Raw genomic sequence first — 13343 nt, forward strand, 5'->3', positions numbered from 1 at the left:
TTTGAAATTTGAGGACATTTTTATTAGAATTTAAATGTAAAAACCCCTTGGCAATTTAGCTGTAGATGTCAGCAGCTGCTCAGGGAGAACAGAGGGGAGAAAGCCATGCTTTTTAAGCCAGCAAAGAGGTCAGCTATGAGGTGGACAGGCAGCCGCGTGATGGGGAGGGGGCTTTTGAGAAGGCCAGAGTATCAAGAAAAGCACTCAGGTTCTGATAGCATTTGAAAGAAATCCAGAAAACGTGGGGAAGGGTGTAAATCCATGTGTGTGTGTGTGTGTGCGCGCCTTTGTGTGTGTGTATGTATGTATGTGTGCTATGTGTGTCTATGTGTGTGTGCTATGTGTGCCTCTGTGTGTGGATATGTGTGTGTGCTATGTGTGCCTCTCTGTGTGTGCTTCTGTGTGTATGTGTGTGTGATTCTGTGTGTACCTGTGTGTGTATGTGTATGTGCTATGTGTGCCTTTGTGTGTGTGTATGTGTGCATGCCTGTGTATGTGTGCCTCTATGTGTATGTATGTGTATGCCTGTGTGTGCTGTGTGTGTGTGTGCGTGTGTGTGTGTGTGTGTGCCTCTGTGTATTGTATATGCACACGCATATCCAGCGGAAATCTGTGGATGATTAGTTTATGTCGTGACTGTTCTGGGATTCTGGGAAGGAGATAGAATACAGTACTATGGAAGAGCTAATGATTCCACCTTTCTCTTCAGCATGCCTTAGGGTGAGCCAGAGGACTGACCCGCCCAGCCCAGGGTATAGACTTGACCTGGACTTTACTGCCCCTCTAACATTCTCTTCTCTAAAGACACAGAGTTGGGGGCAGGAGGAGACTCTGGTCCCTGCATGCTTTAGGCTGACTCTTTTTTAAAGCCTGACTTTTGGAAAGGGAAGTTACGTTTGTCGTGGGTCCTTCCTCGTTCTCTGCGACACAGCACTGCAGGTTAAAGGACAAATCGTTGCACTTGACGAGAATCCTTTTCCCAAACTTTTCTTCAAAGGGCTTCACTTCTGGTTCAGCGGATGAGAAGTCAAGTTTCTTTAAAAAGAGAATGTGGATATATAAACACGTGGCACTCCCACTAAAAATTCCAGCATGAATGCTCTAGGCTCCTAAAACCTGGAAAAGCTGTATACATACATCCACAACAGTGCTGCAACTTTGTTTTATATTTAGTAGACATATTTAATAGACAGATGCTATTAATCATGACAATCACATATATAAGGATATACCTGCTTAGACAGTCACATATGTGAGGATATACCTGCTTGGTGGATAATTATACAGGGATTAATGTTATAAACAACCTAAACATACATTGTGTAAGGACACATACATTGCATTATATATGTACAAACACACATGCATGTGTACATACAGGCATGCATACTCAGTAATAAAAAGGAAATTCAGGGCTGGGCCTGGTGACACATACTTGTAAACCCAGAACTAGAGAGGGAGAAGCAGGCAGCTCTCTGTGAGTTTGAGATCAGCCTGCCTTACAGAGTGAGTTTGAGGCCAGCCAGAGATACATAGTGAGATGTGGTCTTAAAAATAAAAGGAAATTTTGGATTGGGTAGACTGTGTGCCATACAAGCCTGAGGACCAGAGTGTGGAGAGAACCAACTCCTGAAGTTGCCCTCTGACCTCCATGTGTAGCTGAGGTTTCATAGCTCATGCGCTGCCTAACACACAGTAACAATCAATCGATGAACAAATCAGGGATGCTCCTTGGAAACATGTTAGGTAAAAGAAGATACAAGAGACAGACAGGTTCTGCAGGATTCCACATTGATGAGCTTGCTAAAATAGTTAATTCATAAAGATAAAAGGTGAACAGAGATGACTGGGGCTCAGGGATGGCAGGCACAGGGACTGCTATTGAAAAGAGTTTCAATTTGGAAAGACGAAAACATTCAATTCTTCTGGAAACAGATGGTGCAACAGTTGCAGAGAACTTATTTAATACCACCGAGTTGGTTTGTTTTTAATTTGAATTCTATTTTTCAAATGGCTAAAATTATAAGGTTTGTGCTATAGGCATGCTACCACAGTAAACGGCGTACAAACAGGAAGTCAGTGAAGAAACATAGAAAATGTTTATTATTAAAGCTAAGTGGGAGAGGCTGTTCTATTAAAGTACCCAAATGGGGGTGGGGGGGGTGGGGGGGGTTGGACAGCATTTAGGATGAAATATACCAGATCCTTGTCCCTTCTTGGCACCTCTGTGGCATTCGTCGCCCTGGGCCCTGAAGATCTTTGTCACAGTGTTTGGACACAGGTGTGGGTTACACGCACTCCCAGGCTTCTGTCAGGGACTGAGGCTAGTTGAGAAGTGTTACTGCCTCTGGGTGTCTGCAGTGATGTGGGCCATGCTCTAATGGTTATTTTCAGGGGTAGCTTATACAGATGGTCACTGTGGACCTCAAGATCCAGGCTGGTGCCTTTCCGGAAGCTGGCTAAACACTGCTCTCAATACTCAACAGTACTGAATATCAAACATTCATGACCTTTACATTTTAAATATTGAATTAGCTCTTACCTGGGTATCTGGGTCCAAGTAAAAAAGCTTCACTCTGCTCTCACTTTTCAATTTGATCTCTGCTTCTCTGGTGCTCTGCGGACAAAATAAAAAGTTTCTAGCTAACAAAATCCTTTGTTCTCCACCTCCCAGAGGTATTGAGGTATCTGAAAGCTGCCTGTGGTGGTTTAAATGAGAATGCCTGCCCCCCACCCCCACCTGCCATGAGGTTCATGTCTTTGAATGCTTCACCCCCAGTTGGTAGAACCGGGAAAGGAAGTATTGTTTGTTTTTTTTGTTTGGTTGGTTTTTGTTTGTTTGTTTGGTTGGTTTTGTTTTCTGTTTTTTTGAGACAAGGTTTCTTTGTGTAGCCCTGGCTGTCCTCGAACTCACTCTGTAGACCAAGCTGTACTGGAACTCAGAAATCTGCCTGCCTCTGCCTCCCAAGTGCTGGGATTAAAGGCCACTACTGCCCTGCTGGGAATTATTGTTGAAGGAGCTGCAATGCTTGGGGTGGGATTTGAAATTTGGAAAGCCCACACTAATACAAGCTAGCTTTCTCCCTCTCTGCTTTGAGCATGTAGAATGAGATGTGAGTTCTCAGCTATTGCTTCTGCACCAGGCCTGCCTACTTGCTGCCATGATCCCAACCACACACTCATGGATTCTGACCCTCTGAAGCTGTAAGCAAGCCCCAAACAAACTCTTTCTTATATAATTTGTCTTGATTGTGGTATCTCTTCACAATAGTGGGAAAGTATGATAGATTCATCTACAAATGTGGCCTATGAGACAACGCCACATGGTCTCTGGGAGGCAGCGGCACGCCAACCATGGTGGCATAGGTAGCTTGGGCTGTAATGCTGTAGGAGAGACACTGCTGGCACTGATACCCCAGGAGGCTTTGCGTATGGCTGTGTCTGTGAGGTTTCCAACTGGAATCTCTCAGTAGATGGACACAGACTGAGTTCCAGATTTGGAGACCATCACCGTGCAGATGAGGACAGAAGACTTGATATGATTCCTCAGGGAGAGTGGAGGTGAGATGGCAGGCAGAGGAGAAGCCACAGACAGACACAAACGTACGGTGGCATGTCAGCAATGGAGACGCAGGACTTGGAGGGTGTGTGTGAAAGAGGCTTCTAGATTCACCAGACTCAAGCACCTTTAACCTCCTTACTGATCTTGCCTGTAGTTTGCCATTCGTTTTCACAGATACTATGGACAATAATGTGCTCTCATCATCTGATACTTTCCCCACAGACAGACATCACCTCTCTGCCCTAGACAATGGGACAGTGACAGCCACAGTATCTTCTCTGTTGATGGCTGAGTGACGTCTATTATTGTGTCTCTAATTGAAGCTGACGAGAAATTAAGAATCTTACCAATTTTTCAGTCACTAAGTTGTTATAATGGGTCCTTGGCTGTGGCTCAAAACTCCCATGACTATATTTAACCTATTTGCAAATGAAATGACATTCATAATGAGCTCTCTGAGCCAACTGGCCTCCCTCTCTGGACTTCTGGTTTCTGAGGAAAAAGAATGTACAAGATGATGCCCCAGGCGGTAGCCACAGCAACTTTTATCGTGGTAGCATTTTTGAGTGACCTCTTGGAGGTCAGGGGGGCTCTGCATCTCCTGTTCCTGCTTCCCATGTAGAATACGTCCCTGTGGTAGAGGCAGGCTCTCTCCATACAGAGTATGAGAGCGCTTCATCTCACTACATCTCTCTCTCTTTTTTTTTTTTTAACACACACAAAAAAAACTGGACCACATGTAAGTGGAATTTACTTAAGTGACCCCAAAGAGCATGCTGTCAACTGTGGGGAGATTCTCTAGAGCCATGGTGACTGGAAGTGGCAAGCAGTACTGTATGCTAATCCTGGATTGAGTTCTTCTCAAAGGCAAAGACTGCTGGACACAATGGCTGGTGTCTTCCTGGAAGCTGCTTGCTATCTAAGTTGACTGTGCCGGGAGAAACTAGCAGAGGCCGCAAAACTACTCTGAGGTCTTCAGAACTGGAGAGCGAAGAAGATGTATGCATTAAAAAAGAAAAGTATATTTGTAGCCAAAGTAGACACAAAGCTTCCAAACATGGGCACTGCCACCCAGGGAATATGTCCTGTTAGGAAAGAAGACAGATTCTGAGGAGCAAAAGCCATGATCTACCTCATACAGCTGCTGGGCCACGAGCTAGACAAAAAGCAAGACCAGATTCTTAAAGTTCCTGTTGTCCCTCCCAAGGCCCAGAATCACTCATCAAACCAAAGGAAAGCACAATACATGGTGGCTGAAGGATATTAAGTAAGACAGGATCTAGGAAGCAAGAACATGGCTCAGGGCGGGCGAGGCTTCATGAAGGAAATAATAAATGCTTGGAATACTAATGACTACAAAAGCTGATTTTAGTTGGCAACAGCCAGTATCTATTGCTAGATATTCTCCTTGATGCCCATTTAAGCTTTCATAATCTGAGGCTGTAGTAACAGCACATATCCACCATGATGGATGCCTCCTCTACCTTAATCCCCAGTACCACAAGATAATAACTGAGAAATTACCCAGCCTTCAAAGGCTGGTACTTTTGTTATCCCTGATCATCAAAGACAAGGTGCTAAGGCAGGGCCCTAAGTGATTTTTCCAGTTTCAACATCAAATAGAATCTCATATTTTAACGTGTGCCATCTTATTTAAAAGCCCAGATCTTTAACTATTCCACAAGACAAAAAGGGAAAAAATATTTAATAAAATGAAGACTACAATAAAAAATAAAGAAAAAGAAAAAAAAATGAGTGGATAAGTTAAACATAAAGCAGAAACCCAAAGAGCAAATAAACACATAAAATCACAAAACCAAAAACCACAACAAACAAATAACAACAACAACAAAAACAGTGATTGGCAGAAGACAGATGTTGTAGACTAAAATAGTCTTTAAATAAAACTTTGGAAATAAGGCAGAGAAACAGGAATATAAACTGTCATATTCTTTAAGTCCAAAACCTAGCAGTATCTAAAACATCAAAAACACAACATTCTTTGGCCTAGAATCCCAGTTTGGAAAGGTCCTTCTGAAATAGGAGTTCACAGATGACACGTCATAATGCTTACCGTACAATTTACAGAGGCTGAAACCCCAGTATCACCTAAATGTTCCTAAAAGTACATGGCTGAATAATGCATACACTATCCACCAACGAACAACCTTGACTTGTGCGTGGTCCATCTTCAAAGAGACTGTCCCCTCTGCTGACACAGAGACGCCCATGAGATACGTTTTAATGGTAGAAAAACTATCAAAGTAACTGGCAAATCACGAGCACACTTAGGAAGTAGATAAAAGTCTTGCGCATGCACATACACATTCTCTCTGTGCCCAGTGTGGCACTAGAGGAATCACAGCAGGTTACCACTAGAGTTCTCAGGAAGAGGAGGACAATCATGAGGATAAAAGAGTGACTTCTTTACCCAACACGGGCAGTTTTACTGACAGGAAGCATAAAAGCAAAATCTTAATCAATGTTTGGTAAGGATACGTATAATATGCACTTTCACAGCCAAGGTGCCCACAAAAATACAGCTGTTAAAAAAAATTATCCCAAGACTATGCAATTGAGCGCATTTCAGGGTGGCAGGATTCAGTCCTGCTCTGAAAATAGACTGTGGTCGGCCAGTCCAGAGTGGCTCTAGGAGCTTCCTTCAGACAGCCGTGGCTGCATCCTGGCCGCGGCCTGCTTTCTATTTTAGATTCAGTAGAGAGAGAAATGTGCGGGGAAATGGACAGGAGCAGAGCGACTTTCCCTAGAACCTGTCACTTGCACACTCGGCAAAGAGAAGGACTCAGCCAAAAGAGCCAAACCAAAACAAACAAACAAAAATACCTCCTATCCCACACAGTAAACCTTAAGCTCAGTCACCGACATTCTCACGTTTCCAGAAAAGACAGTGATGTATCTCTAGTTTTCTGTGAGCCGAAGAAATGATTTAAAATGAAAAATCTATGGGCAATTTTACTTATTTGAAGGTGCTGTATTACACGAAAAATACTGTGTTGAGTCATTTAGACAAAATGAAATAAAACAGTTAGCAAAATCCCCTGAAACCAAAATATGTAATTCTTTAAGAGACTGTTATGTGCATGGGTTGGTTTGACTGTATGCATGTCTTTGAACCATGTACCCATAGACACCCGAGGACAGTATCTGATCCCCTGGAACTGGAGACTCGGATGGTTATGAGCTGCCATGTAGGCGCTAGGAATCTAATACGCCCCCCCCCTCCCCCCAGAAGAGCAGCTCGTGCTTTTAACAACAGAGCCATCTCTCCAGCCCCCAGATTAATTACTTTAAAAAATTTTTTTTATTTATATGAGAACACTGTAGCTGTCTTCAGACACACAGGAGAGAACATCAGATCCCATTACAGAGGGTTGTGAGTCACCATGTGGTTGCTGGGAATTGAACTCAGGATCTCTGGAAGAGCAGTCAGTGCTCTTATCCAATGAGCCATCCTCCCCCCCACCCCTACACACACACACCAATTATTTACTTCTTAAATTAAAAGGCTACCATAACACATATTTACTGCATATATGAGATTTAACTCAAAAGGACTTACATTTCACCTCAAGACACAAAGCCAGGCTAGAACTTTCTAGAATTAGAAGGCTTATCAACGGAATGACTGCCAAACTGCAGCCAATCCCTCTGTGTAATAATGGCATCGTTTTCTGGTTTGAGACTTAGGGAAGGAAGTGTTTGTTACAAACTTGGCTTTAAAACTCTTATTAAAATGTGTCCAGGAAACCACACGGGTTCCCACAAGTCCTGTTGAGCATGGTCCCCAGCCCTTATCCAGCCTCAAAGAGACTATAAAGTTGCAGACACCACTTTCTCTGTCCTGTATTCAACTATGAAAGGTTTACCTGTAAAGAAAAGTTCTTTGACTTCGAGATAAAATGATAAGAAACTGAATGGAAGCTTTTGGAGTCACGTGAGATGCCTCTCTTTCAGAATACAAGATGATAAGCTGTGATGTTTGCCCTACTATCCCCAGAAGAAAATAAAGGAAGAGAGTTGAGGTTTTCTTCACATCTCCTCTACACAAGAAGGCAACACACACCCTCCAGCCTCATCTAACATCAAGGCAATCAGAGGGAGGAGCTCCCCGAGTTCTAGAAGAAACCAACTTGCTGGTTCACAGAGGCCTTTTAAATATAAATACTTACAATTATAGACTGATGCTATGTGTTTTGTTATATTTACAATAAAAACTGTTTGCTTCCCTGCTAGACAATAGGAGGAAAAGATCAAGTTTTAGGGTAAATACAGTCTGTCCCTGATATGGAAACAGTAAAGATGCGCCTATTCTCCAAGAATAAGCAAAGACTCCAAGAACACACGGACAACCCTGAAAATCCAAGTCGGCTTCACTCACATCATGAGGCTAGTCCATAATATTCCAGAATGAAGCATCAGTTATTTTGCACTGAAACAACTTCCCGTCAGACATTTCCTGTTTGTCCAAGTGTGGGTCTCAGTGGAGAAAACAAAAGCCAGAGGAACAGGATGAGTTAGGCAACGACAGCTGTCCAGAGAGGATTTGGCCATTAAGTTACCCCCAGCTACCTTTGCCTGGCCCCATTGTCCCAGGCATCCTCCCTTTACAGTCTTCACACTGCCTAGGCCTCCCATCAAATGCTTCCTCACCTCTGCTTCCCCTACTTCTTTACCCAGAGAATATTCCCCATCTCCCCCTTACCACACACACTTCATCTGACTCTGTAACATGGGACTCATTCCTCCTGAAAACAGGATGTCCATTTGCTAGCCAGTTCCCATGCTCCCTCAACAAATGAGCACTGTAACAGGAGGCGATAAACAGCTGGGCTGACCACAAAGGGACCAGGCATAGGCAGGCAGCCTCCAGGTAAAGCCTGGTCCCTCACAACACAACTGTGAAAAGGTCAGCATTCTGAAGGCACAGGGACTGACAGATCCACAGGTCCAGCGATCCTCCCGGGAACACCTGGGAGAAGGACAATACACTTCCCCCTTTTGTCCCCTTTGTTTTCTGCCAGGTACCAGAAGACAAAGCTAAAATTCCTATGCATCTTCATAGGGGAAAAAAATTGGATTTCTTTGTTGGCTTTGCTTTGGCCAAGACAGAGTTTTGCTATGAGCCAGGCTGACCCTGAACTTGCATTCCTCCTACTTTGCCTCCCCAGTGGTGTGCCGCCATGCCTGGCTTGAAAATGCAGGTGTTAAATAACCAATGTGGGACTCAAAGAACCTGAGCTGTTTCTTAGGTGACCACGCTGTTCACTGCTAGAAAGTTCTTTCTGGTTTATAGGTTGCATAAGTGTGCTGCTTCAATAAACTAAGAGTCAAGCAGTTCTAACCCGTTGCTATGGGGTCCTCTGAGCATCCAGAAATAAAGATGCATGCATGTATGGGTGTCAAACGAGGCCTAGGCTTCCTAACACGATGGGGTGAGGGGTGCAACTCAGTGATAGTGTATTGGTCTACCATATCCAAGGCCCTGGGTTTCAGACACACACACAGACACACATACAGACATACACACAGACACATACACATACAGACACACACAGAGACATAACACACAGACTCAACACACAAACACACAGAGACAGACACACACATACACAGACACACAGACATATGCACATACACAGAAACAGACACTCACACAGAAACAGGCATGCAGATATACACAGGCACACAGAAATACACATACACACACAGGCAGACACACACACAGACACATATACAGATACACACCACATACAAACACACAAAAACAGACACATGCACAGGCATACAACACAGGCATACAGAGACACAGAGACTGACACATGCACACACATACACACACACATACACACACACACACACACACACACACACACACACACACACACAGGAGGAAAAGCAAGAAAATAAACATAGAAGCCAGAACCCAAAACTCCTCCAGGCTAGGCATAGGTTACAATGAGGGCTCTAAAGTTAGCTTTAATAGGCAGGTGCTAAAAACATTCTGTGGAAACAGCTAAGTCCTGAGGAAAAACAATACCCACAGTTCCAGCCAGGAAAATTTATATTGAGAAAGGTCAATGCTGAATGCTAGTCTAGTTGCAATCCTATATTGACACAGCATGATTCTATTATAGTGCTTAACATGTGGGTGTGTACAGTCACCATTTTACTTTATTATTAAAAAACAAAACAGAAAGGTAAGGACACAAAAAGAATGAGGGAGAGTGAAGACAAAGGCGTCGCTCATTTAAAAGAATCATGCACACATGCACACACGCACAGACACATGCATGCACGCGCACATACATACACACACACACACCCATATGCACATGTACACACAGGAGATCAGGCCAAGGATACTCATTGTAGAATTGTTCGAAGTAAGAAAAAATGGAATTAGCCTAAGAGCTAAAATGTTTCTACAGTACAATAAAAATGACTGACCACATCTGTACCCGAAACAAGGCTAAATGAGATGGTACTGAACATCAGAGCAAAGTACACAGAAAAGCAACTTTCAAACATCCAGAATCAACACCCTGCGTCCTCATGGTGAAATACTTGTAAAAACACGGAACGCAATGAAAGTAAAAGGTTTGTGGCTGCGGCTGGGGCTGTGGCTCGAAGGAGAATGGGAGCAAAGGCAGTGCCTGAAGGATGCGCCTGCCACTGAGGTGGTGGCAGAGGCAGCACTGGCTCTGGTAGAGAGGCAACACAACATGGCTGTTTTGTTTTCCCTTGTGCTTTCCAGTGACTCTGGGGTTTTTCAAAGTTACAAAGCACGCACGAAGGGAAGAGCCCAGCTTTGCGGTTGTTCTCCTGCTGATCCAGGTGATCTGGCCACACGCTTCGTAACCCAGCAGCTCCTCTTTAGTGGCAGTGACAAGATTACCACAATCACCCTCTTGGGAACTGTGGCTATTGAGTAGATAAGAGCACCCAAGTGTGCTGGCTCATTTATGTCAGCTTGACATGAGTTAAGTCATCTGAGAAGATGCCCTAGCCAGGCTGGCCTGTGGGCTAGCCCGTGGTTCATTTTCTTAACTGATGATTGATGAGGGAGGGTCCAGCTCACTATGGACAGAGCCATCCTGGGCTGCTGGTCCTGGTGCTATAATAAAGCAGATCTGAGTAAGCCATGGAAAAGAAAACCAGCCAGCAGCGTTACGCCATGGCCTCTGCTTCAGATCCTGACTCCAGTTTGCTGATCCGAGTTTCTGCCCTGATTTCTTCCCTCAGTGATGGTGTATGGCCTGAGAGTTGTAAGCTCTTGGGTCACCCTTTCCTCTCCAAGTTGCTTTTGGTCATGGTGTTTTTCACAGCAACAGTAGCATTAACTAAGGCACCAGTGAACATAATTTAAGTAAAAGAAGTCTGAACAGAAAGAATACGTAGGAAGACAGTACAATGGCAGCATTTAAAAAAATAGCAACACACTTTGTAGGGTATTTTCTGGAGAACAGACTGAAGTGTCTGTCACTCGTGTAAAATAATTCCCACCCTCTCACATTCACCCCAGAAAGCAGACAGTGGCAATCACAGCAACAGTGCCGCCATACAGGAGAGCCATGGAATGAGAGGCACCCAGCCCTCACAGGAGGGTGGTGTGTGAGGATAGCCTCACCTTGGCAAGTTCAGGCAGGTAGCTGTCCAAACCGGAACCAGAACCTTCCAGTTTGCTCTGCTCGTCATCTAAATGGCAAAAGAGATCAACTGAGTTGTATGTAGTTGATACTTTCTCGTGTAATACAAGCAAAGGAACCCAAATGCAGTGGTTCTCAGGTCTGAAAGAGCATTCCAAGCAGCTGGGGGCTTTGGAGTGACACTGATGGCAATGCCCAGCATGGAGAGTGGTGGTCCAAGACCTTGTACAGCTAAAATCCGCTAACCTCAGCTCCCCTCACACTAGAACTGATGTCAGCCACACTCCATCAGTCAGAAGCTAGGGTGGGACCAAGGGTATGAGGGAACAGCCAGGGCTGGGGATCTCTTATGGGCTTGAAGTACAATATGAACACGCATCAAAAACATGGCCTGAGTGCCCTGCAATCTGGAGTAAGAGTCTTGCCATGTTCACTTCATCCTGAACATTCCAAAAGGGGATAACAACAGGAACTTTCCCACTTTAAAGATGGATTTCCCACCAGTGGCTGGAGGTAGTTATTCTTTTCTTTTTTTCCTTTTCTTTTTTTTTTTTAATTACTTAAAAACTTTTATTTTTACGTAAAGATAGGTTGTCGTGTAGCCCAGGCTAGCCTTGAATGTGCTGTGTAGCCAAAGACGACCCTCTGATCCTCCTGCGCCACAGGTGTGTGCCACCACACAGGGTCTGTGCAGTACTGGGAACCTAAGGCTTCATTCATGACAGGCAAGCGCCCCACCAACCCAACTACATCCCTAGTTCATAGTCCCATTTCCAGGTAAAATTCGAGACTCATAATAGTTTGTCCCAGGTTACATAGCTGAAGAAGTGCCTGCCCCACCATGAGTGTGGCTGTTCCTGTTACATACTCCCCACACAAACTCCAAGGTACTAACTCTTTCTGTTTTTTGTTCTTCTGAGACAGGGACATTATGTAGCTCCAGTTGACTTGAAACTCCCTGCACAGTTGACTGGGCTACCTCAAAACCTCTGCCTCTTGCCTCTGCTCCCCACATGCTAGGATTATAGGCAACACCCATGTCTGGCTTCAGGGCAGTCAAGTCTAATGTGACAGAAACCTTTGCTGACAAACTGTGAAAGGCTCACATCTTCCTACCTCTTGTGGACCTTTACAGTCAGTCCTCCTTCTTCCTGGGGAAAGTAGGAGTGGCCACGCAGTGTGCGCGCTGAGGGAAACTGCACCCACCTACCTTCATGAGAGTCCCCGTTCCGCTTTTCTTGCATTGCGGCTTCAAAGTTGAGCTGGAGGATCTTGTTGAGTACAGTGACCCACTCCTCCATCTCTGCCTCGCTGTCTGCGGCCAGAAGGTAACTGCTTTTGTCTTGCATCTTGAGCTCAAAAGCGAAGCGCCTGACTCTGTTGTTCTGAGGTAGAAACCAGGAAAGAGACAAGTCGGGAAGGGGCTCAAGACAGTCTGCCATACTTGTTAATGGTGCCATCTTATTGGCTCTCCGACGCCCCATTAAAACCGAAAATCCCTCCAGAAGTCACAGTCCACCTCTTCATGTGATTAATTAACTGTCTTTTAAAACTATGTATTTAGTTTACATATTTGATTTGTCTGCGTGTATGTATATACACCATGTGTGTGTGTGGCTTGTCCAGAAGGTCACAAGAGACCAGCAGATCCCCTGGAACTGGAGCTACAGATGGCTGTGAGCCAGCACGGGGTTCTGGGAATGGAAACCTGGTTTGTCTGAAAAAGCAGCTCACGCTAGGGCTGGAGCGATAGCTAAGAGCATTTGCTGCTCTCTCTCTCTTTTTTTAATCTTTAGATTTATTTTTATTTATTCTAAACTGTATTTCCATGTGTGTATGTGCAAGTGAGTGCAGGTGCCTTCACAGGCCATCACGGCTCTGAAGCTGGAGTTAAAGACTTAGGAGCCGATTGACATGGGTATGACGCTCACATTCATTCATCTCTCTGCTCGGGGGGGCTCTTCTACATACTGCACTGTTTGCAGCATCCTGGCCTCCTCCTACCACATGCCAGTGGAACAGCTATGGGTCAAACATCTCCAGACACTGACAAGCATGTCTGGAGACAAACACCCCGGCCGGACCCAGGACACTAGACAGACTCGTCTCTGAAG

The 13343-nt window shown here is 44.7% G+C and overlaps 1 protein-coding gene across 32 annotated transcripts in view; it reads right to left on the reverse strand.

Moving 5' to 3' along the window:
* Nucleotides 1-13343, reverse strand: part of Dock9 (dedicator of cytokinesis 9) — a 254311-nt gene that overhangs the window by 98504 nt on the left and 142464 nt on the right. For all 32 annotated transcript variants that reach the window (XM_085828875.1, XM_085828880.1, XM_085828874.1 and 29 more), the window contains 4 exons: nt 12440-12614; nt 11211-11278; nt 2543-2617; nt 895-1035 (listed from right to left, as the gene is read on the reverse strand). In XM_085828875.1, the coding sequence (XP_085685001.1) occupies nt 895-1035; nt 2543-2617; nt 11211-11278; nt 12440-12614 (459 nt within the window). The remainder of the gene's footprint in view (nt 1-894; nt 1036-2542; nt 2618-11210; nt 11279-12439; nt 12615-13343) is intronic.

The sequence above is a fragment of the Mus caroli genome, unplaced genomic scaffold (assembly GCF_978045245.1).
Source record: "Mus caroli unplaced genomic scaffold, Mus_caroli_1 scaffold_12, whole genome shotgun sequence".
Classification (NCBI taxonomy): domain Eukaryota; kingdom Metazoa; phylum Chordata; class Mammalia; order Rodentia; family Muridae; genus Mus; species Mus caroli.